General features: G+C 35.6%; 1 protein-coding gene across 1 annotated transcript; it reads left to right on the top strand.

The window, feature by feature from the left end:
* Window positions 1–103: 103 nt before the first annotated feature.
* On the top strand, window positions 104–26,574 carry LOC136034519 (phosphate carrier protein, mitochondrial-like). Its single transcript, XM_065715745.1, has 7 exons — window positions 104–268; window positions 9,167–9,288; window positions 12,565–12,725; window positions 15,494–15,730; window positions 21,100–21,278; window positions 23,962–24,149; window positions 26,277–26,574. Exons 2-7 carry the CDS (start codon window positions 9,174–9,176, stop codon window positions 26,438–26,440), a joined length of 1,044 nt encoding a protein of 347 aa, XP_065571817.1. The 5' UTR covers window positions 104–268; window positions 9,167–9,173; the 3' UTR covers window positions 26,441–26,574.

Here is a 26,574-nt window from a genome sequence, read left to right as displayed (position 1 = left end):
AAAATATTCGATTCTTGTTTCGGTAGAAAATAAAAACCTTAATTGCATATAAATACATCTGCCAATCTTAATCTTCTACACAAATTTCACAAAAAACTATTTGGAAAATCAATTTTCAAAGATGTATACCTCAATCCAAACTTTTTTTTAACTGAAGAAAACTTGAAGTTGGCCTTGGCACAACGATTCCAAAAAATTTTTCTTACTTCTTCACTGTCATCACTACACATTTTTCAGCTGACCACTGAGGGAAAATAGCCTGGTTCTGGTAAGAAAAATTTTCTTTGCTTATATTGTATTTTCAACCGAGAGGCTTAGAGGGCCACATTTATAGCTTTTAAGATAAGCTGTGCCACTGATATTTAGTCTACTTTGTAGTAGCCCCAAGAGGTGGGGTGCAGTACTCTGTAGAGTTTTACCACTTTTTAAAAACCCCTCTAGACTAATAGGAATAGGGGTAATATTTATAATCAGAATTGCATCGTTAATCCAATTTCAAAATTTATATGTGTCAGAAATAACCTTTACCCCACACCTATATAGGGTAAAAAACCAGTAGGCCTATTCAATTGAGTTAAATTATGTCTAACTAAAACCCTCACATCTTGTTACCAAAGGGAAATAAGGAAGCATTTTATATAGGCTATCAGTAAAAATCTAAGCTATGCATCAGTATGGTTAATATTAAAATTGTTTAAGATCAAACACTGAAATTTTTAGCCTAGTTTACTTACCTTCAAGGATCTATTTTTAGAAATACCAACCATATTAACCAACCAACTATCACAGCCATACCCAGAACATATGTGCAGGCCTATTTTTATTTAAACAAAACTGGAAATCTATTTACAGTTTCCTACATGAATTAGTTGTTTGTTAATTTCTTTCACTTTCTCTTGAATTCCATCAATTTTGCTTTATGGCACAATCTGTGATGGAGGGGGGGGGGGCTAGGTGTGGCTAATTTTCCAAATTAAAGAGCTTTATTCTGATGAAAAATTGCAGTTTTATACAGGTATTCTACTAGCCAAAATGTTTGGGGAGAGTGAGGGATTTTACCAAATGGGTGGTTATTTTTACAACTTTTTTTCCAATAATTAACATAATATTTGTTTCAAATATGATATGCTTTTTTTTAATAATGCCAGGGAATCTGGCTCCATTTCCATTGGAAATCCTTGTTCCTCATAGAAATATCCTCTAAACAATTCAACCCCAGTGAAAATTTTACCCTGGTCAATTACCCTTAATATTTCCATCCATAAAATGAGTCAATCCAACTCAATAAAATTGAGTTGGATAAGAGAAAGCAGGGCATATAAAAAAATCATATATGAATTTTGGCAAGTTTGCCTAGAGTAAAATTTGAGTTAATTGACTTCTTGCTATCTCAGAAAGGGTTTAGGTTAGGAAAATGAAACTTTCAGGGACAGGTCTACAGGCTAAAGTATATCCTGGGAGGGTATTTTAAAGTACCCACCTCTAGTCCTTCTCCCTATAGGGGCCCTGAAATTTGCCTACATGACAGGTCTATACCTATTGAAATTTTCACAAAACAACATTTTACCTTAATTTTCAGTTACCAGTTGCTTTTTCTCTGCCTTTAGTTCTGAAAATGCAGTTCCTGTTATTTGAGTAGAATATTAATGTTTTTTTTTTTTCAAAATTTAGGAAATGTATTTGCATATCTTTAAAACCTTATAACACAAAATTAAGCACAGTTATGAAGCTGAAAACAACTCTGTTGTACTTCAATTAAGCAGAAGGTCTATTTTGCAAGGTTTCACTTTTAGAATTCAAAATACCTTCCCAGGACAAACTTTAGTCTATAGATTCATCCCTGAAAGTTTCATTTTCCTAACCTAAACCCTTTCTGAGATAGCAAGAAGTCAATTAACTAGAGTTTTATAAAAATTTCTCTTAAAAAATTTTATCCACTGGAAACCTCCCTCCAAGTAGAAAATCCTCTGTGTGGACAAACCCCCAGTAGAAAATTTGCCCCCCCCCCTCCACCTATAAAATGTATACTATACACAGACTATATGTTAACAATAGGTAGATTTTATAACCTATAGACCTTTCCTCTTGGGCTGTGTTGGGTCTCAAAACACTTCTTTAATCTTTTCTTAAATGAAATAGATGTTCAATTGCCTTAAAACTCACTGGAAGCACATTCCAAACACTTGGTGACATAGCTAATCATAAATCCTGCCAAAGTGCTCTGCCTGTGCTTAGTCACAAGGTACTCATGTAAGCAACTATTACTCTTATAAAAATGAGAAAAAAAATACCTGGGTATTCCAGCATTGATATAGAAAAATTGCAGGCTGGTAATCCCTGAGCTGTCCCAGCATTCATCACTCTTAACTTTCTATAGCATGTCTGTATCATTAAAAACTTTCATATATTCACCAATTATTCTTGCCAATTCAAGTTATAAAATTAGAGTAGAAATTACTAGCCCATAAAACATAATCATACAAGATTAAGCACTAAATACTACATGATATCTATGAAGTCAAATTTATTTGTAAGAAAATTATTCAAATGACAAATAATTCCAACTCCCCTAGCCACTTTAGCTGCAACTAGATTGCTGTGTGGTTTCCAAAATAAATTACAATCAGTATAAAAACCAAGGTAGCACATGCAATTTACTTGATTCAATGGCTCTCCACTCAGTAAAGTTTTACCACCAATATCAATCAGGGTTACTACATTAATGTAGACCTTAATATTAGTCTGATTCACATTTACTGATTAAAGGCTAAGACTAGTGAATGTATGAAGTTGAGTCATTACACTATTAACCTTTTCTATTAAAAATTCAACAAAACGACTAGAAAAAGTAGGATCAGCATCATTGTAAACAAAGTAAAGCAAGCACCCAGCAGGTAGAAGCCATAATATCAACATAAATAAGATATAGCAGTGGACCTAGGACAGAACCCTGCAAAACATCACTTTTGATAAAATACTGAAAACAAATAATATCATTTAATATGACTCTAACAGATCTTCCAGTTAAAAAACTTGCAACCCACTTTAGATGTAAATCTGACATTCTAATCTACACAATAAAATATTAAAATCTACTGTATCAAATGCCTTCTAAAATCCACAAATAATGTAAAAGCAAGTTTCCCTTTTTCAAGATGATAGTCCACTAAATCTGACAGGTACTGCACATCATGGGATGTCAAGTGATTTTTCCTGATTCCAAACTGGGTTTTGGAAAGAAGTCCTTTTTTGACAAAAAATCATACAAATGACTACTGCACTATTTTCTCTATTATCTTGGAGTATGATGGAAGAATTGAAATAGGTCTCTAGTTATGTAGGTTTGATTTTGCACCTCCTTTATGCAGTGGATCACGTTTGCTTCTTTTAAGGCATCCAGTATTATTCTAGTTTGTAGTAAAATGTTTACAGTATGAAACAAACAGGTTATAAGGTAAGTCGTAACTGCTCTAAATGTGCAAAGATTCAATCTGTCAGTGCCAGCTGAATTAGATTTGATTCACTGAATCATCTTTTCTAATTCATCATTAGTACATGGCTCAAACTGAAAACTCAGACCCTATCCTTTATTGTCACAAAATTTCTGCTTCTGGAACTGATCTTTATGGATTCTACCTACTTGCTGTATAGGTTCTCCAGTCTCTGAAAAATACTTACCAAACTGATCTACAATTGCATGTTTGTCTTTAATTTCGAAACCATCAATTTCAACTGCATGACGCTCAAAAACTTTCTTACTTCCCACAATCTCATTAATAACTCCCTAAGTTCCTTTGATATTATCTTGATTCTCGAGTAATTTTTACTCATAATATCATTTCTTAGCTTTCCTTCTCAGATAGTTCAATTTATTTCTTGCTAGTCTGAATTACTCAAATTCAGTTTTCCTTCTCAGATTTTTCAATTTATTTCTTGCTAGTCTGAATTACTCAAATTCCTTGTCATTTTCTGAATTCAGAAATTGATCATGCAAAGAATTCTTATTCATAATTTCATTTAAAATATCTTCATCTATCCATGATTTATGGGGTTCTTGTTTCCTCTGCATCACTGTTCTAATGGGGCTTGTTTTATCAAAAATATTTTTGACAATAGAACTCATTATATCAAAAGCCTGTGATGTAACACCTTCATTATAACATATAACATAACTATGACTCAGGTACTTTAAGCTCAGAAAAATATTATCAATTAATGTAGCAGAACAACTGGAAATCCTTTATGGGTAAATTCACTAAAGGGTAAAGATCATATGAAATCATTAAATTAAAGTAATTGAAATTATCTGCTCTAAAACATAAAAGATTAAAATTGAAAAATTCCATATACTGTAGCTAATCTGTAGCTGCCCCTCCCCTCATTGGTTCCACAAAACCATCAAAAACTCCTCCAAGCAAGCACTAGGTGGCCTGTATGCCACAGTAACTAACGACGTTTTATTATTCATTACTTAATCCAATAAAAAAACTTCCAATCTTACCTTCATTCCAATTTTAATAAATCATCCCTTATCTTAAAACTCAAATTTATCTTTATCAAAAACCCAAGGCCACTACAATTTATTTTAGTTCAAGACATTCCTTCTAGCTGGTAACCTGGAAAAAAAAAATAAGCCAAGGGGGGTAGATACTGACTCAGGAACATTTTGCAAATCCTTAATCAACTGTAAAATATCCAAGTAACATGTCATAACGTGGCAATTCCATGTGCAAACACAAAGCATTTGACCATCTTTATCTGAACTACAACTATTCTTTGAAGGTCTGTTAAACATACTTGTCTTAAAGTTTTAATCTGATTAAGCATAAAATCATCACATTCAATGGAAATTTCAACATGATCCTTTATCAGGAACCAATTTTCTAAATATCCTTCCAATGCATTATTTGGATCACTCTTCATCATGGACTCTAATTACCACCAAACATACCAACAGAGACACAAAAAAAAATACAACGAAAATGTTATTAAGGATAAAACAACAGCAAAACACACAAGATACAGGGTTGGTAGCCTACATGAAGATAATGAAAAAACACTATCTGATACAATGAACAAACAATTACTCATTTAACATTTTCCAATGTGTCAGCTTGTGGCTTCACTCTTTTAGGGTTCATATCACCTTGCTGGCACATAAAATGCACCCACAATCTGACCAAACACTTCATACTATAACATTCACATGCACCATCTAGGATTGACTTCTTCTCTTTTCTCAGGTAATTGCTAACAAAAATTCACAATTTAGTTTTCACTTAGCTCTAAATATACCATAAGCAATTTCTTTATTCACAAACTTCACAAAGACAGGAGCCACGGTGTTTTTAGAATTGCTTGGGGCAGTGTGGTTCATTTTTCTTCAATTATTTTTTCGTAAATGGAAAAGCAGTCTGGTCTAAGGAATTATTTAGTGTGGTTCATAAGTCTGAATCTGGTAGCCTTTAATACCTGAGACTTAGTTATACTTGACAGACCCATCTTGTTCACAATCAAACAGTTTGTGGTAACAAACTGTAGTAAGGAGCAACCCGGCTCAATAGTAACCAAAACTCTAAAAGATGGAATTTTTATGCCAATAGTTACATCAAAAGAATCGCATTTTAATGCTGATTTTAAATATATAAGTTTCATCAATATTAGTCTTACCCGTCAAAAGTTACGCACCTGAGAAGATTTGTCTCATTTTAGAAAATAGGGAGAAATACCCCCTAAAAGTCATACAATCTTAACGAAAATCACACCATCAGATTCAGCGTATCAGAGAACCTTACTGTAGAAGTTTCAAGTCCCTATCTACAAAAATGTGGAATTTAGCATTCTTTGCCAGAAGACAAATCACAGATGCATCTTTTTTTTTCTTTTTTTTTTCAGGGGTGATTGTATTGGCTCAGTGGTCCTAGAATGTCGCAAAAGGGCTCATTCTAACAGAAATTAAAAGTTCTAGTGCCCTTTTTAAGTGACCAAAAAAATTGGAGGGCACCTATGCCCCCTCCCACGCTCATTTTCCCCCCAAAGTCACCAGATCAAAATTCTGATATTGCCATTTTATTCACTATAGTCGAATAACCTAATAACTATGTCTTTGGGGACGACTTACTCCCCTGCAGTTGCCATGGGAGGGGTTGCAAGTTGCAAACTTTGACCTATGTTTGCATATAGTAATGATTACTGGGAAGTGTACAGACGTTTTCAGGGAGATTTTGTTTGGTTTAGGGGGAGAGCTGAAGGGGGGTTACGTGGGAGGATCTTTCAATCGAGGAACGTTTTATTGGGGAAGAGACCTTCAATGGAGGGGGTTGAGGATTTTCTAGCATTATTAAAAAAAAAACAATGAAAAAATAAATATGAAAAGTTTTTTCTACTGAAAGTGAGGAGCAGGATTAAAACTTAAAACAAACAGAAATTATTATGTATATGAGGGGTTTACCTCCTCGTAATACCTTGCTCTTTATGCTAAAGTATTTTTAGTAATTTCAACTATTTATTCTACGGCCTTTGTGATTTAGGGGTCATTCTTAAGGAATTTGGACAAAATTTAAGCTTTAGTGTAAAGAGCAAGGTATCGACGAGGGGTGAGCCCCCTCATATACGCAATAAAAACATACGAATATAGAAGTTTGCTATTTAAGTTAATTTGTAAGTTACATATATTTTTTACTTATGAAAACGTTTGTAAAAAATTAAAAGTTATAGTTGCCTTTTTAAGTAATCAAAAAAGTGGAGGGCAACTAGGCCTCCTCTCTTGCTCCTTTTTTTGAAAATCTTCTGATTAAAACTATGAAAAAGTCATTTAGCCCCAAAAAAATTAATATGCACATTTCGTTTTAATTATTTATGTGTGGAGAGCCAAGATAAAAGAAAATGTATTAATTAAAAAACGTCCAGAAATTAAACAAAAAAAAAGTTGTTTTTAAGTGAAAGTAAGGAGTGAAATTAAAACTTTAAATGAACAAAAATTACTCCGTGTATGAAAGGGCTTTTCCTCCTCAACACCCTGCTATTTACACTAAAGTTTTTTACTGTTTTAAAATGTAGAGTTAAGAGAGAGTCAAACTTTAGCATAAAGAGCGGGGCGTTGAGGAGGAAAAGGCCCTTTCATATACAGAGTAATTTTTGTTTGTTTTAAGTTTTAATGTTGCTCATTACTTTCATTTAAAAAAACTTGTTTTTTTTTTGTTTAATAGTATCAAATACAGCTATATTTTACTCAACTCCTGATATATGCTTGAGTCCAGAAACCACTAATGAATCCAGCAGCTTCTGCTCGAAATTGTTCAGCTTTTCTCCACGCTTTCAAAACAAAATTCAAGAGATTCGATTTAACCTCTAAGATCTACTAGGAATTATTCAGCTTGCTTAAATTTAATGCTTTATTCTAGTTTGATCAAATCATAAATCTCTGACACAATAAACTGAATTTTTTTAGTATCCTTAGACTGATTTAATTGTTGATGTGCCATCATTTGGTGCACTAATTTTCTTTGTTACTTTCTTCTGAATATCCTGCATCAAATTTGCTTTAATTTTCTCCACTTCTGCTTGAGTAGAGTTGAGCTGATTACAAGTAATCTAAGTGTCTAAGCCTTCAGAAACTGCAGTTCCTTTTGTATTTCCGTTTTTCTTGTTGTCCTTTTTTATAATCTCAATCTGGATAATTTCTGTATTCATGGAAAGCATTCTTTACTCCTTTTGCACTTAATTTTTTTAGAGGCAACAGGATTATTTTCCTTAAAATCCAGCAGGTTTGTCTTGACAATATTATGTATCTCTTGAGATCCATAGCAAAAAGTTTTATACCAAAAAAAAAACATTGTACCAAAAATTTTCCAGATTAGTTATTTAGTTTGACCATCCAAATCAGCCCTAGTGGGTAATCCTGGAAACAAGCAAAGGCCAAATCCCCTTTTTTGTATTTCGTCACATTTCAATATAAATTCTGAGGCCTTGAACAAATGATAATTAAAGAGGAAAAGACATATCTTTAGTGAGGCAGGCCAACAGTATGGATTGGCAATTTTGGCTAGGTGGCCCAGTGGAACCTGTTCAATTATCCTCTGTACTCTAACAATCCAATCTCTATGTTCATAATAACAATGTCCGATAATCCAACTGAGTTAAACAGCCAGGTTTCAACATTTCACTTCATAACAACGCAATTAATTCAGTCCAGCAAACCCGCTCAGATCATTAAAATTATGAAAATATGATTCAATTATTTGAGATGTTCTCACCATGAAAACTAGTTCAGTACTTTTTGTTCAGTTATACCATTGTATTGACTGACTGGTTGGACATTTTTGTTAGCAAAATTGTCTGAGAATGTGACAAGTCTAGACAGTCAAACCCAAGACACAATGACATACATTCAACTAAATATTGGTCAACCAATATTTAATTGATTTTGTTAGCGCAACTGTCTTAGTGTATAAATGGGTTCACTCGCCCAACACTAGGCAGACAAGCCCATTTAGGCCTTGGACACTTGATTGGCCTTGCAATTCCAGGTGACTAGCTGGTCAACTAATATTGAATTATGTAATAAGCCTTACACTTTATACAGATGGACCCAATTTGGCTTTGGATGCTTGGCTGTCATTCAGTGCAAATTAATGGTCCTGTGTCAATTCTAGATTCTTGGTCAACCTGCCTAAGACTTTAGATGGGCATGTCTTGTTTGCCTCTCATTTCAGGCAGTCTAATGATCCTATGTCAATTTAAATTCTTGGTCAACCTGTCTGAGACTCTAAGCAGGTGTGCCTTTCCAAAAGCTAACACACAAGTATTTCTCCAATAAGAGAATCATGCTTACTCCCATCTTTCAAACTCAAAATAAGCAAAAATAAAACATAAGTAGTATGGACAGCCCCCATGCTTTATCAAGACCAGAGCATAATTTTCCCTTTATTGAAAAAAAAAGAAATGGCCATGGATTGTCAGTTTAATATGCATATAGTGACATTTATTCCTTAATTTTTCATTTATTAAAGTCACAAAAGTGAAAACATTTCAAATGTATTTGTTTTCAGTAAAGTGCAAGCTATGTTCTGCTCTTGAGAAGGCATAGGAGTTGTCAGCTCTATTCATGTTAATCTTATTTTAAGAAATGTACATGCTAATATTTTTCATAAAATCACTATTCCAGGTTGAAAATGAACTCCTTGTGGGAAGCATCGAAATTAAGTCCTTTTTCAACACCCTTTAAAAAGGCAGAATGTGAGTCAGCTTCACTGGTTCCAGGACGGTCAATTGCTGCAGCTGCTTCAAGTGAGTCTCAATTTTTAATAGTTAACTGTAGGAAAATAAACCATAAAGAATGGTTGTTTCATTCACAGTAGTGTCAGTGTGCAAAAACTAAGGGGTAGAGGGCAACATGTATGGTTTAAAATCTAATGGTTGGGTCAATTGTTGTTTTTGTTAATTTATTGATGAAAATTAAAAAAAAAAACATTTTTAGATGACAATACTGCCAAAAATGCATTTTTCAAAATCTAAGGGTGCACATTATCCCTGTCAACCTAAATACATTGACACAACTGTTCAGTTAACATATCTGACTCCTTATAACACATTGTTTTGAGCTGTTGAATAGTGTTGTACCTTTGGAATTTGTAACCATGGGTGTGCTAAGTTTTCCTCTTTTTTTTCTCATAGAGGGCTCATATTTTTCCCTTGATTATATTCTCGTATGATGTAAGTACTATGTATTATCTGTTATTTTTGTTTTTAATTGTTAAAAAATTGTATTAAAAAAAAAAATACAAATTGACTCTAAACCACACAAAATCAAACCATCAGGTTTTGCTCCCCAAAACGTGACCTTGAGTTTCTTCCTGCACCTTTTGTGATCATTCCCATTTTTTTTTCTTAGTCAATGGTTATTTGCTGTTATATTACTGCCTTTTCTTACAAAATCTTGCTGAAAACTGAGTTTTGGGGTTCGTTTTGCGTCTAGAATGGTCCCTAGAGAGGTTTCTACTTCGACTAAAAAGATGTCCCCAAGTTGCTATTTTTCACCACTCGAACCTGTGGCAGCCCTGGAATAACTACTACGCCAATAAAGCTTGAGGCGTTACTCCTGCCGTTTACCCGTGCCATTTAACCAAACACTTGGAAAACCATAAGTTTCACCGTTCGCCTGCGAGTCCAGGGAACTTGTGGATCATGTGTCAATCCTATGATACGGTACTCCAACTTTAGACTACGAGCAGCAAAGCCTATTAGAGTGTCACTAGTTCGCCTGTGAGTCCAAGCAAATTCAGTCCTAGATTTTCCATACAAGTCCAGTGGACATTGTCCGTCACGCATCATCCCAAAATCAATCCTATCTTTCATCCCTTATTCTATATTCTATGACTATCTACCTTAGTCCTGCCCTAAGAATGACGTATGGACGGATGTTAGACAGACTTATCTATCAACAAGTGAACTGACATCATTTTTATACAATCCTAAAAAGGGCTTATGCCAGATTTGCCTCTTACTCACTCGGACTATCTGTCTTGGCTTTTTCTACAATTACAACTACTTGATTTTAATTCAAATCAAGAATCTAAATCAATCAATCAATTAATTGTGGGCATCAAGCCATAGCTAATTGCAGAAAAAGCCAAGACAGATAGATGATTCTCATGTGGTTGGTTTCTTAATCATCACTTGGCCTCTGATCAAGGAGAGATGGCTGCCATGTTCAAGGCTACTGAATAGACCAGCCCCAGTAGCCCCCCCCCAACATCCCTGTGACATCTGTATTCTCTCTCATTATTGATACAGAAGATACCCTGTATTGTCTCGTATTAGTGATGCTGAAGATACGTATAGATGTTTTACTTTTTCCCAAGAAGCTGTTCTCACATATTATCCTCCAAAGGATCACTTCATTACTACACAAGTATCCATGGGACGAGATATTGCTTCCAACCAAAACTCTCCTGCACAGATCTGACATTCACATTTTGCATTTTTGAAAGTTGGGGACATTGGGGGAAAAAATTATATAGTCTTTATTTCTTTTTTGGAAAGGCCTCAACTCTGTAGACTGTCCAAGGCTGTGGAAGATATTTCTAAACTGTGGAGTCCCTGAGAAGTTAGTCAATCTCATAATTGCTATGTATTGAAAAAAGAATTGCTGCATCAAGACCCCTGACAGCCCAACTAGATTTTTCTGCATGCTTTTGGGAGCAAAGCAATGTTGTGTTCTTTCACTACTTTATTTTGTAATATTAACAGATGTTCTGAGATAAAGTGAACGAGGGGACATTCTGCAAAACCCAGCAATCCGGTTGAGCAATCTAGACATTACAACCCTAGAGTTGTGTAAGAAACAATTCAAAGAAATATTTAATGGACCGAGACAAAGAACTGGTGAAGTGGATCTGAAAATAAACGCCATGAAGACGAAATTCATGGCAACCACTGACTCTCCCTTGTATGTCAAGGGAGGGGTATAGCTCAAGTAGTTTAGTTCAAATACCTAGGGGGCGTAATTGAGAACACAGGTTCAACAGCACAAGACTAGAATAGGAAAAGTAAATTGGACCTTCAATAGGCTTTGCAAAATTTGGTGATCCCAGAATTAATTCCATTTACTCAAGCTACGACTTTTCAATAGCAGTGTCGTGAAGGAATAAATTGGACCTTCAATAGGCTATGCAAAATTTGGCGATCCCAGAATTAATTCCATCTATTCAAGTTACGACTTTTCAATAGCAGTGTCGACAAGGAATAAATTGGACCTTCAATAGGCTATGCAGAATTTGGCGATCCCAGAATTAATTCCATCTATTTAAGCTACGACTTTTCAATAGCAGTGTCGGGAAGGAATAAATTGTACCTTCAATAGGCTTTGCAAAATTTGGCGATCCTAGAATTATTCCATCTATTCAAGCTACGACTTTTCAATAGCAGTGTCTTGCCTCTACTGTTATACGCTACTGGGACATGAAATGTAAACCACCAGTAAGAAAAGCGAACCTTATTGTTTTGGAAAACATATAACTGAGGAACAATACTAAATATTCCCTGGACTGTAAAAAGGACTAAAAAATCAGTCAATACGAGATGCAACAAAACAACCGGTTGTGACCAGTACCATCAGAGCATAAAGCCAGATGGGGGCATTTAGGACATTCACTACAATTGAGCAACCAAGGATTTCCGTATGCTGTCCCTTATTGGCATCCGTCAGACACCCGTCACAATGTAAAGGCCCCAGAACATGCCACTGTGCAACTAACAGGCAGACCACCATAGCCTTAATGCCTACATCCAACCAAAGTGGTTGAGCGTCATAGCTGCAACAAACATTAGGGATGACGGGAGGCTCTTCCTTGATGCCTCTGACTGCACTGAGGACTGAACTAAGGTCCAAGATAAGGCCTCTGAGACCTGACATTAGCAATAACGCTATCTTTTATACTGGGTGGTATTATTCTGCCATCTACTTTTCCAGAGTACCAGATTAACTCGTCCTAAATACAACTCCTTTTTACTTATTTACTTCCTCGTTCCATTCCTCTATTTCTAGCATCTAAATTGTTTCAGGTGAAGTGGTCTTTGGATCATCAAAATATTATGGCCTTTGTGCGTTTGGTGGTCTTCTTTCATGTGGAATTACTCATACTTTAGTTGTCCCATTGGATTTAGTCAAATGCCGAATTCAAGTCAATCCTGAGAAATACAGGTCAATTGTTCGTGGTTTTAAGGTGAGTTTTTTTTTTTTAGATCCGATACTAAAATGTTGTGCTATTTCCTAACTGTTGGGCTATATTTGTTGCTTTAACATAACAAACAGGTTATTCGAGATCGAGAGTTGTCAACTAAAATTTTGTCTGTCAACACCTTACATAAAATAAACTGATTTTTAGTTTAAGCTATTTGTCTTTACCTTTGTCCTGTAATCACACTTCTTTTGAGCCGTGTTTAATTTGGTCGCGAGTTCTTTGGACAAATAAAGCTTCTGGAGCCCATTTCGAACTGAATAAAACTTAACTGAAAAAATAGTCACATAAGAGGCTGCTGCAATCTGTGTGACACCGAGTTGCAAACCACCAGATTGAATCAAATTTGTTCTGTTTTAGCTGTATATTTTCTTTTATTTATGTTAAACTTAATTTTGGGAACTCAAATTGTATGCCCACATGAGTTGTAAAATGTTTTTAGGAGATGGTTTAATAATATATTTTGTCATGAAATGGTAATGGTTATAAAGATTCTGATTATAGACAGTGCAATAGCGCTGCCTAAATAAAGAACGAAATGGGCTCTATATATTACTTATTTAATTTTTTTTGCCAAGCCACTTCGTATGGAACAAATAGTGATAATTTTGATGGGGGTCATTCAATTGAAAACTGAAAGTTTTAGTGCTTGAAAACAGTTTAAAAGTCGATTTGGAGCAACCCTGGTGCAGTTCTAACCCCCTGCGGGTTCTAAAGACCAGAACGTTATGTGCGGTTTACTGAAAACTAAATATTATATAAGTATTTTATATATATTATATAATATATTAAAATATAATATATATAACATATATATATAATATATTAATATACTAAAATATATTATAAAATATTATAAATACTATATAACGATTAACTAAAAAAACAAGTTTTTTTTAACTGAAAGTAAGGAGCGACATTAAAACTTAAAACGACCAGAAATTACTTCGTATATGAAAGGGGCTGCTTCCTCATCAACGCTCCACTCTTTACGCTGAAGTTTGACTCTTTCTCTCAACTCTTCTTTTTTTATATATATATATATATATATATATATATATATATATATATATATATATATATATATATATATATATATATATATATATTCATTGTGTTGGGCCAACAAGCTTTGAAACCTTTTACAATTTTAAACTTGTTGCTTTTTTATGATACTTGGTATTTACCAGGTGACATATAGCGATCGCAATTTCTGTCTGTCGGTCCCAGTTTTGCTAGTTCGGGCACTTCCAGATAAGCTAAGACGATGAAAGTTGGCAGACATATCAGGGACCAGACCAGATTAAATTAGAAATAGTCGTTTCCCCAATTCGACCATCTTCGGGGGGAAGTGGAGGGACGTGGAGACCCCGGGATGAAACTTGTTGAGAAGAATAACCACAAGTCCTAGATACGTGATTGACACAACCGGAATGGGTTCGCTCTCTTGGGGGGGGGGGGGAAGTAATTGGGAAAAATTAGAAAAAATGAGGTTTTTTTTAACTTACAAACGGGTGATCAGATCTGAATAAAATTTGATATTTAGAAGGATCTCGTAACTCAGAGCTCTTATTTTAAATCCTGACGGCATCTGGTGACGTTGGGGGGAGTTGGAGGGGGAAACCGGAAATCTTGGAAAACGCTTAGAGTGGAGAGATTGGGATTAAACTTGGTGGGAAGAATAAGCACAATTCCTAGATACGTGATTGACATAACCGAACTGGATCCTCTATGGGGGAGTTGCAAGGGGGGTTAATTCGGAAAAATTAAAAAAATGAGGTATTTTTAACTTACGAACGGGTTATCGGATCTTAATGAAATTTAATATTTAGAAGGACCTCGTAACTCAGATCTCTTATTTTTAAATCCCGATGGGATCCGGTGACATTGGGTGGGGGGGGGGGCAGAAATCATCGAAAACGCTTAGAGTGGAGAGATCGGGATGAAACTTGGTGGTAAGAATAAGCACTAGTCCTAAATAGGTGATTGAAATAACCGGACTGGATTCGCTCTCTTTGGGGGGGGGGGGGTAATTCGGAAAAAATAGAAAAAATAAGGTATTTTTAACTTACGAACGGGTGATCAGATCTTAATTAAATTCGATATTTAGAAGGATCTCGTGTCTTAGAGCTCTTATTCTAAATTTCGACTGGATCCAGGGAGATTGGGGGGAGTTGGAGGGGAAACTGGAAATCTTGGCAAACGCTTAGTGGAGAGATCGGGGTGAAACTTGGTTTTGCGATTTTGGTGCTTTTGGACGTGATAGGACGAGGAAAAATTGGTAGGCGTATCTGTGATCTGCAAAAATTGACTTGATAACGTTCTTTTCCCCGATTCGACCATATGGGGGGGCTGGAGGGAGGGGAAATCGTTAAAATAGAGGTAGGTTTATCTTACGAACGGGTGATCGGATCTTAATGAAACTTGACATGGGATTCGCTCTATTTGGGGGGGGGGATTTCTAGCACTTGGCGAGTTGGAGAATAAGTATAAGTTATAGATAGTTGACATAAGCGGACCGGATCCGATCACTTTGGAAGAACTGGAGGGATTTCTAGTGCTTTGGCGAGTTCGGTGCTTCTTGACGTGCTAGGACGATGAAAGCGACAACTCTAGTACGGAGTCTAATTTTAGGTTCCGACCTCGTCACAAATGCCATATGAGCTCTTGGCTCTTGTTTAAGTATTAAGATGATATATTGCCTCCCAAAAGGGTTCATCTTGAGAGAGATTCAGACATTCTTTTAATTCTAGGTAACTGTGGCTGAGGAGGGTGCAAAGGCTCTCGTAAAAGGTTGGGCTCCTACTTTCGTTGGTTACTCTGTGCAAGGTATTTGCAAGTTTGGCTTCTACGAAGTTTTCAAATCTCTCTATTCTGACCTTCTTGGTGAGGAGAATGCATACATGTGGAGAACTTCTCTGTATTTAGCTGCATCGGCTTCCGCTGAATTCTTTGCTGATATTGCCTATTGCCCCATGGAAGCAATAAAGGTACGTTTTCTGTACTTTTTATATTCTCTCATTGTCACCTTTAGGCGGCCTATTGCCCCCTAGAAATTATTAAGTTACGTTTCCGTACTTTTTGCTCTTTTATTACTCCTCTTTGTGGGTCTAAGCACTCAAGGTACGTTTTCTATCCTTTTTTATGGCACTTCGTATTTTTGGAAGGATATTGCGTCTCAGAGCTCTTATTTTAAATTCTGACCAGATCCGGTGACATTGGGGGGAGCCTAAAATCTTGGAAAACGCTTAGAGTGGAGGGATCGGGATGAAACTTGGTGGGAAAAATAAGCAGAAATCCTAGATACGTGATCGACATAACCGGAACGAATTTGCTCTGTTTGGAGGAGATGGGGAGGGGTTAATTCTGAAAATTAGAAAAAATGAGGTATTTTTTTACTTACGAAGGAGTGATCGGATCTTAAAAAATTTGAAGTTCGGAAGGATATCGTGTTTCAAGGTAGGTTTTCTATCCTTTTTTATGGCACTTGGTATTTTTGGAAGAATATTGCGTCTTAGAGCTCTTATTTTAAATTCTGACCAGATCCGGTGACATTGGGGGGAGTTGGAAGGGGGGAGCCTAAAATCTTGGAAAACGCTTAGAGTGGAGGGATCGGGATGAAACTTGGTGGAAAAAATAAGCAGAAATCCTAGATACGTGATCGAAATAACTGGAACGAATTTGCTCTGTTTGGAGGAGATGGGGGGGGGGTTAATTCTGAAAAATTAGAAAAAATGAGGTATTTTTTACTTACGAAGGAGTGATCGGATCTTAAAAAAAAATTGAAGTTTGGAAGGATATCGTGTTTCAGAGCTCTTAATTTAAATCCCGTCTGTATCCGGTGACATTGGGGGGAATTGAGGGGGGGAACCTAAAATCTTGGAAAACGCTTAGAGTGGAGGGATCGGGATGAAACGTGGTGTGAAAACTAAGCGCAAGTCCTAGATACGTGATCGGCATAACCGGAACGGATCCGCTCCCTTCGGGGGAGCTGACGGGGAGGGTTAATTCTGAAAAATTAAAAAAAGAGGTATTTTTAACTTACGAAGGAGTTATCAGATCTTAATGAAATTGGATATTTGGAAGCATATCGTGTCTCAAAGCTCTTATTTTAAATCCCGACCGGATCCGGTGACATTGGGGGGAGTTGGTGGGGGGATCCTAAAATCTTGGAAAACGCTTAGAGTGAAGGAATCAGGATGACACTTGGTGGTAAGAATAACGGATCCGCTCTCTTCGGGGGAGTTGGGGGGAGGAGGGCTAATTCTGAAAAATTAAAAAATGAGGTATTTTCAACTTACGAAGGAGTGATCGGATCTTAAAGAAATTCGATGTTTGGAAGGATATCGTGTATTGGAGCTTTTATTTTTAATTCCGACCGGATCTGGTAACATTGGGGGGAGTTAAGGAGACCTAAAATCTTGGAAAACGCTTAGAGTGGAGGGATCGGAATGAAACTTGATTGGAAAAATAATTAGAAGGCCTAGATACGTGATTGACATAACCGGAACAGATCCACTCTCTTTGGGGGAGTTAGGGGGAGAGGGTTAATTCTGAAAAATTAGAAAAATGAGGTATTTTTAACTTACGAAGGAGTGATCGGATCTTAATGAAATTTGATATTTGGGGGGATATCATGTCTCAAAGCTCTTATTTTAAATCCCGACCGGATCCGGTGAAGGAGAAGTTGGGGGGGCTAAAATCTTGGAAAACGCTTAGAGTGGAGGGATCGGGATGAAACTTGGTAGGAAAAATAAGCACAAGTCCTGGATACGGAAGTGATATAATCGGAACGGATCTGTTCTCTTTGGGGGGGTTGGGGGGAGGGTTAATTCCAAAAAAAATAGAAAAAATGAGGTGTTTTTAACTTACGAAAGAGTGATCGTATCTTACTGAAATTTCATATTTAGAAGGACCTCGAAACTCAGATCTCTTATTTTAAATCTCGACCGGATCTAGTTTCATAGGGGGGGGGGGATCTTGGAAAATGCTTAAAGCGGAGAGATCAGGATGAAACTTGGTGGAAAGAATAAGCACAAGTCCAAGATAGGTGACTGACATAACCGGACCTCTCTTTGGTAGAGTTGGGGGGGGGGGGGTAATTCGGAAAAATTAGAAAAATGAGCTATTTGGAACTTACGAGCGGGTGATCAGATCTGAATGAAATTTGATATCTAGAAGGATCTTGTGATTTAGAGCTCTCATTTTAAATCCCTACCAGATCCGGTGACATTGATGGGAGTTGGAGGGGGAAACTGGATCTCTTGGAAAACGTGAAAAACGAGGTATCTTACGAATGGGTGATCGGATCTTAATTAATTTTGATATTTAGAATGACCCCGTGACTCAGAGCTCTTATTTTAAATCCCGACCGGCATTAAGCCTCTGATTTTCCTTTTAAAGCAATCTATTGATTCTCAGAATTTTGCTAGAGTTCATATCATATGAGTTCTTGGCTCTTGGCTCTTCCGACCTTGTCACAAGTGCCATATGAGCTGTTAGCTCTTGTTATCCTTTTATTCCGCTCTTTGGGGAGCCTATTGCCTCCTAGAAACGCTCAAGGTACATTTCTTGCATTATTTTTCGTGTTGGTCAAAAAGACAATAGTACAGTTTTAGAGATACCGAAACGTTTAGCACTCATGACCTGCAGATCTGAAATGGTTACCACATCTAAATCAATATCGGAATAAACAATCCATAAAGCTTTTTTGATCAATTTTCTTTTTATTGGCACCAATATCACTCTTCAAACCGTGGTAACTAAATCTACCCCTCCTCGAGAGCCCCTTCCATTGGACCCCCAACAAGCAGTCCCTAAAAATTAAGACTAATACAATCAGACTGAATATTTATTTTTACAGAATCAATTTATGGAAACTAAGCCGCATTTTAATAATTTTGTGCATTTAGAGCTCCAGATTTATTGAAACATCAATATCCAAAACCTTCAAATTGAAATGTTTCTTGTAAATATCTTTGAAAAATTTGTGTCGGCAAAAAAAAACATAAAAGCCATCTAGCGTTTGTACCTTTTAGCACGTTTTCTATCTGCGTAATAAGTTTCATCAAGTTTGGTCTTACTTATCAAAAGTTACCAGCCTGAGAAAATTTGCCTTATTTGAAGGGGTCATTGTATTGACCTAGTGGTCTTAGAATATCGCGAGGGGGCTCATTCGAAAGGAAATTAAAAGTTCTAGTGACGACTTTTTAAGTGACCAAAAAGTTGGAGTGCAACTAGGTCCTCTTCCCACCCTCATTTCCCGGTCAAAATTTTTAAATAGCCATTTTGTTCAGCTTGGTCGAAAAATTTAATAACTCTGTCTTTGAGAATGACTTAATCCCCACAGTCCCCGGGGGGAGGGCTGAAAGTTATTAATTTTGCCCATTGTTTACGTATAGTCTTGGTTATTGGGATGTATACAGACGTTTTCATTGGAGGGAGTGCGTAGGAGGATCTTTCCATCGGGGAAAGGACATTGCTATGAAGGGGGTGCCATATTTCCCAGAATTATTCAAAAAACGATCAGTAATAAAATATAAAAAACAAGTTTTTTCAACTGAAAGTAAGGAACGACATCAAAACATAAAACGAACAGAAATTATTACGTGTATTAGGGGGGTTCGCTCCCTAGTTAATACCTCGCTCTTTACGCTAAAGTTTTTTTTAGTACTTTCAAAACAGCTATTTATTCTGATTAAACGACCTTTGTGATTCAGGGTTCGATTTAAATACCTTAAGGTAGAGAGCGAGGTATTGACTTGGGAGCGAATCCCCTAATGTACGTAATAATTTCTGTTTGTTTCAAGTTTTAATGTCGCTTCTTACTTTCAGTTGAAAAACTTGTTTTGTTTTTTTTGTGCTTTTTTTTACTATCAGAAACCGATATTAGACACTTGTTATTACTCTAATTTTATCAACTATTTTACGTAACTGGTTTTTCTCATTATTGTACTGCAAAATGTAAAGAAACGATAGATGGCGTCGACGGTTCTTTTTTGTCCTTTTAATTACAACCATAAATATAAATATCATTTGCCCAGGGAACAGTTGAAATAAATTTTTGTCAGTATGGTCTGATCCTTTTGGGTAGAGGAACCTAATGAGAAGAAAGGATATTTATAGGTTACTATTTTTTTTTCCGGTGTTGCGGTCCTTTGGGCTAGCTTTCAGGAACACCCCCCCCCCCCTACCCGATATGTACAGGTATGTGTAATGTTATCCCAGAACTAATTGAATACATATGCGAAGAATTGCTTACGACATCCTGTGGTAGAACTTTGTTTGATAAATAAGTCTATAAGAATGAAGGCAATTATTTGCCCTACCCCTGAGATTTGTTCAAAGGATCCTCCACCCTCCCGAAAAAATCGAAGAATGGTAGCTTAAGATGTGTTTTTCACAATTTCTATAGCCTAAATTCAGTGATACAATTCGATATAATTACTTTACTGCTTAACATCATGAGGGGTTGTATTATTTTTGTATCCATGTATCAGGATATAAGAATAATTTTTGATATTTTTTCTTTTATTTTGACATTTGTTTTATTTGTTCTTTTGTATTATTTTTAATACAATTTATTGTATATAGAATTGTATCTAATATACAATATAAAAATATGTAAAAATATACAATATGCAATATGTAAAATATACAATTTATTGTGTATTTTAATTATTGTGTATAGAGGGGTTGTATTATTTTTGCATTCATGTATCAGGATATAAGAATTATTTTTGACACAACTAATATTAAAGAAAGAAAAATGTTTAAAACTTTATGGGTCGACTCCTTAATATAAACAGTTTGGATGATGACTTTGGTAATAGGGACTGATGTTACTCGTCAGTTTAATAAGTCTACTAAATCAAGAAAGAAATACAAGCAACATCTTTGCCCAATTTTTTCATTTGTTTATTTAATCTTTTATATTATTTTTAATACAATTTATTGTATATAGAATTGTATCTAATATACTAGAATTGTATATATAAAATAGAATTGTATTTTTATATATACAATTCTATATAGAATTGTATATATAAAAATATACAATATGTAAAATATACAATTTATTGTATATTTTAATTATTGAATATAGAGGGGTTGTATTATTTTTGTATTCATGTATCTGGATCTAAGAATTATTTTTGACACAGCTAACATTTAAAGAAAGAAAAATATTTAAAACTTTATGGGTCGACTCTTTAATATGAACAGTTTGGATGATGACTTTGGAAATAATGACTGATGTTACCTGTCAGTTTGATAAGTCTGTTAAATCAAAAAAGAAATACAAGCAACAACTTTGCTCAATTTTTTAATTTTGTTTATTTATTCTTTTTGCTGTGTTTAGGTGCGTATTCAAACGCAGCCTGACTTCCCTTCAACATTGCGAAAAGGTGCTCCCCTGATCTATTCCCAAGAAGGATTGAGCGGTTTCTACAAGGGTCTGGTTCCACTATGGCTCAGACAGATTCCATACACTATGATGAAGTTTGCTTGCTTTGAAAGAACTGTTGAAGCACTCTACAAGTATGCTTTTTCTCTCCCTTTTCTTTTTTTTGATGATTTTTCTTTTTTTTTTCTTTCGGAACTGGCATAGGATGACCTAGAGATGCCACTTACATGACATCCATTTCTTGTAGCCATTCCGGGGCACGGTTAGAATAAACGTTTTTCGGGGGGGGGGGGGGGCACCAAAAAATTTGGCTGCTCCATCAGTATTTTTCGCCCACCCGATCTGTAATTTGCGCAAATTTTGATCTTTTCGGGGGGGCTCGTGCCTGGATCAACCCCTTGGATCTGCCCCTGCTGCCATTTGAAGTTCCGTTGCTGCTGTGGTTAGCTTCTATCAGCCAAGCAAACGTTGACGACCCCACATGCAAAGTGTTGCTTGTGGTTTGAATTTACTCCCTGTGTCTTTGAAGGTCATCTTCTTAGGTTGTAAAAATACAAGGCAGTCCCATTGACTGTTTAATATATCGTGAAGCAATATGATTTCTTGTGATTTATAAACAACTTAGCTAATCATAGGTCATTTTGCAATGTATATTCTATAGAAAAATGAATAAGATGCGCACGTTATATTCCAGGCTTTAACATTGGGTGGGGGGTCCTCAAAAACACTAAAACTGTATTTAGCTGTACGCCATCTAGAGTCATTGGAAATAGTGTAATTCAAAATACTGTGTGAACCATTTAGAACTGTAAAGGAAATTGGGTACAGGAATTAATAAAATCATTAAATACCCTTACGAAAACGCCTGCAATGTTGCAAAAAAAATTAAAGCAGAAGAAAGAATTTTTTTTAAATACACATTTTTTAATTTTGAAAATGTAGTGGTGAATAACGTATGCATATTATTTTTGGTAAGCTTTAATATTTAGAAAGATGTGGCCCCAATACTGCACTCTGCATAGTTTTTCACTGCATTTTCAATTGCACCAAATACAATTTGATGCAAATATATATGCAAAAGGTACTGTACTTGCCTGTCGGAAGATAAATTAACAAATGCAACTTATTTGGAGATACTGCGATTGGCAAGGAAAGGATCATAGCCGTTCTAAAAAAGAGGCTGTATTAGATGGGATATGACTATCTTCTATTTAGAATAATGAGCCAGAATGGACGATCAGGAAGTCCAAATTTGAATCCTGGCAGTAAGGAGATCGTGGACGTTGAAGTTTTATCTTCAGGTTAAAGATTTTTTATTATTATTTTAAATTAGGTCTACCGTCCGTGATATTTGTGGCCCGGTTTTGTTTTCTGACAGTTTGTCTACTATTGAAAAATAGAACTGAGGCATTTAATAGAAAAAGGCTGGTCTCAGATGCAGGTAATCCTTGCCCCAGGTGTAATCTAGGAGTGGAGGACGTGGCACATATTCTAGCAGGCTGTCAGTAGCTTTCTCATTTAAGAAGTTACTCTTAGGGTGGGAGAGACCCTAGGATTCCAGGGTAATTCCCTTTAGCCCATTTTGAAAAGGATAACCTTTCAGGTTTGCAAATATATCTGTTACCGTGAAAGTCCAAAATTTGTAAATGTCGACATTCACCGGTGAATGTCCAAAATACTTTTTTGGGGGGGATTTAGTCAGTGTTGTCAGTCAACTTTTGCAGTTTTTGCAAGGTTTGATGATAACAGGTTAGGTTAGCTAGTTTTTCAACCCATTTCTGATATTTCTAACCAAATTTAACCAAACATAATCTAACCTAACTTTAACTTTTACCACCATAGCTTGCAAAAGACTGAAAAAGCTGACTCGCATAGCTAATCGAGTCCAAGCAGAGAAAAGCGAATCTCGGACATTCAATAGAAAGGAGAAATGGTAATTTCCTATATTGCGATGTGTGCTTTAGAATATTGTTCTGTATGGCCCTATTTGGCTTACAATAAAGCTTAGAGCGTAACCATTTAGAAACACAAAAGAAATTGGATGTAAAAGTTAAGAGAAAAAAAAATCACCTGAAAACTTTATTGAAAATGCTTAGAAGTTACGCCAAATTCAGGAAAGGGCTTTGTAAACAACCTTTAATTGTAACTGCTGAGGGCCAAAGCTGCCATCCAAAGCAAGCAGTAGGAGGGGACAAACAGCCAATGAAGTGGGGTATTTTTCTAGCCAGAATTTAAAAATAAACTTAAAGCAAGTTTAATCAACAAGACATTTTCGGTATAATATAAAAGTGTTCCTTTTGGTATTTTAATTTTCTATTTTAACGTTGACGGTATCTTGTAGAAAAATTATTCATCTTTCTTCTTTTTTTTTAATATTCGTCTTTCATTCTTTTTTTTTCTACGTGTATAAAAAGTTTGTATTTCATTCGTCAGTGGTGTTTTCCCCTTGATGTTATAACATTATACCCCCGTGAAAAGGAAATTGAATCAATTCTAAATTGATTCTTACTATATTAAGCACATTTTATCCCTGATTTCCAGTCTTCTGAAAAACTAGTTTCGTGTTTATTATATTTGCTCCCTGACACATCGTGTATTTCTTTTAAGTGGAAAAACTAAGTCGAATTTTTTTTTTTTTTTTTCATTCAGTTTAATTCATTTAGGTTTGTTGTGCCCAAGCCTCAAACCTAACCATTCAGTTTATAATGGACGAGAGAGGGTGATTCTTTTGGATGTCACATCCACTTAAGTGAAAGTTACAATGAAATTTTTCTTCTTTTTTTTTTTTCTTTTTTTTATTCAATTTAATTCATTTAGGTTTGTTGTGCCTAAGCCTCGTGAAAAATGCTCCAAAGGAGAACAATTGATTGTGACATTCACTGCTGGTTATATTGCTGGTGTCTTCTGTGCCATTGTGTCTCACCCAGCTGACACCGTTGTGTCCAAACTCAATCAGGACAAAGGATCAACTGCTATTGGCGTTGCTAAAAAACTAGGATTTGCTGGTAAAATTATCTGATGTATTTATTATTGCTAGTAGGTGTAGCTGGTTTTTAGTATCTGTAGCTGGTTATTAGTAGTAGCTGGGAATGGAAAAAGACCTCTGTTCATGTTGCCTAAACTCTAAGATATGCTAGTAGTATTACTATGCTGATAGTATAAATAGTAGCTGTAGCTGGTTTTTAGTAGCTGTATTTGTAGCTGGCTATTAGTAGTAGTTGGGAATGAATAAAGACTTCTGTTGATGTTGCCTAAACACTAAGATATGCTAGTAGTATTACTATGCTGATAGTATAAATAGTAGCTGTAGCTGGTTTTTATTAGCTGTATTTGTAGCTGGTTATTAGTAGTAGCTGGGAATGAGTAAAGACTTCTGTTGATGTTGCCTAGACACTAAGATATGCTAGTAGTATTACTATGCTGATAGTATAAATAGTAGCTGTAGCTGGTTTTTAGTAGCTGTATTTGTAGCTGGTTATTAGTAGTAGCTGGGAATGAATAAAGACTTCTGTTGATGTTGCCTAAACACTAAGATATGCTAGTAGTATTACTATGCTGATAGTATAAATAGTAGCTGTAGCTGGTTATTAATAGTAGCTGCGAATGAATAAAGACTTCTGTTGATGTTGCCTAAACACTAAGATATGCTAGTAGTATTACTGTGCTGATAATATAAATAGTAGCTGTAGCTGGTTTTTAGTAGCTGTATTTGTAGGTTTTTAGTAGCTGTAGCTGGTTATTAGTAGTAGCTGAGAATGAAAACAGACCTCTGTTAATATTGCCTAAACACTAAGATATGCTAGTAGTATTACTATGCTGATAGTATTAATAGTAGCTGTTGCTAAAATTACAACAGTCGCAGAATCATTACTACAACGAAGTTCAATCAGGACTGAAGATGAAACCATACAAAACGAGGCAATTCATTCAGATACAAATGAAGAACATGCCCTTAAGGCTAGTCTTACATCTTTAGCAGCTAATCTAAAACGTCTTTTGTAACCGATTCATTGGCGTTGGCTATTGGTCTTTTCAATATAATTTATTGAGTCATTTCTAATTAAATTTGTGTATAGAGCCCTGGGTGAACTCCTCCAACTCTCTGTTTGAAGGAATATTATTGTTTTGCTAAGCTCTATAATTTATTTGCACAATGCTTTACGTTTACATTTCCCTCTAATGGCCCTAATTAGTTTTTTTTTTTTTTTTTACGGCTAGAATGGAATGCTTGGAAAAATTAGATATTGATCAGGAACATAGGTCCTCAATATAGCACCCTTGAGGATGGTTTATAATTTGATAACCTTAAAAAACAAACCAGTACTAACTATGATTTATTCTTGACAAAAATATTTATTTTTGACCAATCTGTCTGAAGCTACAATTTGAGACTGTAAAAGATGATCGGTATTTTGGAAATATAGGTATTAGCCGAAAACCTCAATAACACTTCATTGTTGGCTTTGGCTAAGCGAAGTATGTTCTATTCGAAATAGATGTTTTATCCTTGTCCAGTGTTTCTGAAATGACAATTCAATAATGTCCCAAATGGTTGGATTAGTATTTTGTATAGCTATGGCTACTAATTATGGACGCCATCAAGTGAGTTTTCTTGGGAAGTGTTCCCCTAGTTTTAAAGCTAAACTAACTTACCAAATAATAAACTCTTAGGATTAATTCTTCTGTGAAAAATAAAGAGCAAAGCTTAAAGTGAGTAGAAATTATTTTATATGTAGGCTAAATCAAAATCCAGCTGAAATCACTATGAATATAGAATTGACACTTCCTCCTCATCCCCAGGCACACACAAGTGCGGACGCACCTTTGATGGTACCATATCTCATAGTGGTGGCAATTTATATCTGTTCACTAGACCAATTTACTCATTTTAGTAATAATTTTGACCATAAAAAAGGAGTGGACATTCGTACGGAATGCCACCTTGAATTGTTTGGTGGCGGGATTTAGGATAGTATTCTGGGCGAATGTTTCTTTTAGATTCCGCGTGATAACTGAATGTGTTAACTTCTCATTTGTTTACGCCTAGTTGAATACAACAAGAGTATGCTGTGGTGGCCTAGCTCCGTGAAGAAATTATATTGTTAGTAACATGTCATTGAATTCTCTTTTAGCGTTGTGGAAGGGTTTGACACCTAGGATCATCATGATTGGTACTTTGACTGCCGCCCAGTGGTTCATTTATGATGCTGTGAAGGTGGCCCTTGGCCTCCCACGTCCACCACCACCCCAAATGCCAGAATCACTTAAAGCTAAACTTGAAGCTGCACAGAAGTAATATTTAGCTTTAAACCATTTATTATGAATTGTTCGAAATACACTTTTTATTGATATTGTTTTAGTTTGTGAATTTCAGTATTCACCATTTTTCATAGTATTCTATTAAATTGTCAATAAATGTGTTGGACAAGA

The sequence above is a fragment of the Artemia franciscana genome, chromosome 13, assembly GCF_032884065.1.
Source record: "Artemia franciscana chromosome 13, ASM3288406v1, whole genome shotgun sequence".
Taxonomy (NCBI): domain Eukaryota; kingdom Metazoa; phylum Arthropoda; class Branchiopoda; order Anostraca; family Artemiidae; genus Artemia; species Artemia franciscana.
This window is presented reverse-complemented; position numbering and strand designations above follow the sequence as displayed.